General features: G+C 35.7%; 1 protein-coding gene across 1 annotated transcript in view; it reads right to left on the bottom strand.

The window, feature by feature from the left end:
• The window catches only part of LOC109230915, a 5,467-nt gene continuing 3,283 nt past the window's right edge, over window positions 1,087-3,270 (bottom strand). The window contains exon 5 of the mRNA XM_019396394.1: window positions 1,087-1,685. Coding sequence (XP_019251939.1) covers window positions 1,475-1,685 — 211 coding nt within the window. The 3' untranslated portion in view covers window positions 1,087-1,474. The remainder of the gene's footprint in view (window positions 1,686-3,270) is intronic.

Consider the following 3,270-nt stretch of genomic DNA (forward strand, 5'->3'; position numbering starts at 1 on the left):
AAAAAAAAAAAAAGTCTATACACATACTTGTTGGATAGAAAACTTTTTCAAAACTTAATTACTTTTAATATTGTTCTAATAGATTACTATAAAACACAAAAAAAAAGGACAATATTTCATTCATTAAAAGTCAATTCTCATAACTACTCAAAAATATTTTTAAGGTGCTCATGGCATATTCAACACCAACAAATTATCTTTATCAAGCACATTTGGATCCTCTCATAAAACAAAGATGTTCTAACATCTTTATTTTCACCTATAATTATATGCAAAGTTAATTGGTTAAATATTAAGAAATAACTAAAATTTCAAGAACAAAAAATATTTAAATTCACATAACAAATATTACATTTTCGAGATTAGACTACTCTTCTTGTTATTTTTAGTTCCATATATCTTTTTATTTTTAATTAAATACGTTAATTAAGCCCACGGGCCGGCCCAGCTTAGCCTCGGTCAAGCCTCATGGACCACGGGCTTACTTGGGTCGGGCTGAAAAACCTCGTTTTAAAATGAACTTCAAAAATCTTAGCCCAATCCTATTAAATCACGAGGTGGGCTGGGCTAGCTCAGCGAACCAATCCCATATTGACGGCTCTGGCTCTAGCCGTTCAAAACTGAGACCCGAAGGTCTAAAGAAGAAAATATAAAAGAAGAAACAGAACGAATAAGAAGGGTCTGAACTCTAAAATTTTCCAAATCTGGCTAGATTTTAAATAACTTTTAAAAACTAACTATAATTTAAATATCTAAAAGCGGCTACCTGGTGCTATTTCTACTGAAATAAGATAACCTCTTTACATGGGTAGCCTTAACTTCATCTCCGCTGCGCATTCTACAACCATTCTCTCGTGCTTAGTCCAACTTATAAGGACTCGTTTCGTACGAGGGATAAGGGATAATTAATCCCGAAATTAAATTTGAGATGAGTTTATTTCATGTTGGTTGGAATAAAATGTTGTAGTATTTTTTTTATTCTTATGAGAAGGTAGGATAACTAATCCCGCGATAATTAATCATGGGATAACTTGTTTCCCACCCAAATAGCCCCTTAATAGTAAGATGTGAAAGCTAGATTCTTGATAGTGTAAACATTATTTACTTGAATAAAAAGAGTGATTATTTACACTGGCAATGTATATAAATAGTCAATATATGAGGTTGGCTTCTGTGCCAGACATGAAAATGAGAAACCAAACAACCAAAAAGAAATAGTAATGTCAAGAACCAAACTTTTGCAACTGTACAGACATGTACAAATTAGGAGATTAAGAGAATTATAAAGCTCATTTTAGCTTAATCTAAATTACCTTTTCAACCACTGCGCCTCGATAATACAGGCTGGGTTTCTTCTAATCACAAGGTGAAAAGGAAACCACCTTCATCACTAAATCCAAATACCATAACCTCCACTTTTTCTAAATCTAGCATTGACCAATTTCAACAAGATAACCAATAGGTCATTGCTCCTCTACCTTAGATGAGTATCATATGTGTCAAAAACATTATCCGGCACGATCAATGGCAACTTGTCTATATACATGAACAGCCTTCTTAGATTCTCTCTCGTAATTGTTGTCATGTCCACCGCATCTTTGCTGTCCATATATACCCATAGATCCCCCGAGCTCACCCTTTTCAGGCTATCGCGGCAAAAGGGGCATGACTGTGACCTCGAACGCCTGTAACGCATCAATGAAGGTCCTTGTTAATTTGCATCATAGGTACATTGAAAGAAGCAGACACATGCAGACAAAGAGTAGTGGCCAAAAATCTTTTCCTTTAGATTGTAACTCAAATTTCCACATACTATTTGATGCTTAACCAATTGCTCTCACTGCAAGTGGTTACAATTTTTCCTAGATCAATAAGCAACTTGTAATCTCTCCAAATAGAAATGCAAAATCCGCAAAAAGAATAAAAAGAGAGGAGAGATCCCAACCCTCGAGCAAATGATATAACTATTTAGCCTCGGAGTCGAAAAAGCATCCCTAAATAGATAGTGATATGTTCATCATATATTACTAGGGAAGCACTAAGAGATCCCTTCTCGTGCGTGTTCAAAAAGATAAGAAATAGGAAACATAGTTACACTTAACGCAACAAAAAGGAGAGAGCTAGGAACTAACTACTCAAGCTCAGAGAGTAAATGAGACATTTCCAGATCACATTTACTACACCCAGAATATAGTTTAGATGCGGAGCAACTTATTTCCCGGCAGTAACATTATGCCTTCTCTTGTGCATCTACAGAACCGTCAGAGACTGGTCTTTTCACCTTTTAAAGGGCTCTCATGAAGAGAAAACCATTCTGTAACTCATAATCTTTACCAATTCTGATCATTAATAGAGATTGCCACTAAGCCTCGAAATGAAAAATTTTTGGTTATGCAATCACGTCTTCACCTGAATTGTTCCATACTTCCATATAGAGAAGTTGACCTTCATATGTTTTATTTTTGAATTGTGAACTATCTTGGAATTTATGTACTAGTTGCAGAAAAGTTGGCTGAAGACAAATCTTTGCAAAATGGAAAATACCTAAAGTGAGTAATGCAGTTACATGGACTAGCAAATTGGTAGAGATAACAAGTTAGGACTCCAACGAAACAAAACCATCTCGAGCAACATGTTCAAAGCAGAATTACCAGAAGTCAGTCCTAACGTAAGGGGGGAAAAGAGAGTATAGACGTGCTTCAGAACTCCTGTATAATTACTACTCAGCAAGCAAAATATAAAACATCCTAGCTGCAGTATTGGATCACACAAAAGAAACAAGATTTTTCTTATATACCACTTAATTTGCATGAAAAATCTCTAATTTCATGTAGAACAACTTAAAAAGAACATTTTATTACTCATTAACCTTATTGGCCATTAAGGATTAAGGGGGAAAAAGTGTTAAGCACACATAATGGAAAAGAAGTGTCTTCAGCCAACTTTTGACAAATCTCCGCATAATGGAAAAAAAAAAGGTTAAGCACACATATTAGACCAGCATAAGCTTATGGCAAGATCATTTATGATCACTCCTTGTCTCCGTGTACATATAAAATTTTGGTAACTCATCTCAGATGACATTCTTGAGCCGAGGATCTATCGTAAACAAACTCTCCACCTTTGTAGAGGTAAGGTCTGTGTACACATTACCCTCCCAGAGCCAACTCGTGGGATTCACTGGGTTTGTTGTTGTTGTTGTAGAGATCTCCGATGACAAGCGGCTCACAGTTCGAAACTAGATGGATAATGGATGCACATTTCCCCCCC

Source organism: Nicotiana attenuata, chromosome 8, assembly GCF_001879085.1.
Source record: "Nicotiana attenuata strain UT chromosome 8, NIATTr2, whole genome shotgun sequence".
Lineage (NCBI taxonomy): Eukaryota > Viridiplantae > Streptophyta > Magnoliopsida > Solanales > Solanaceae > Nicotiana > Nicotiana attenuata.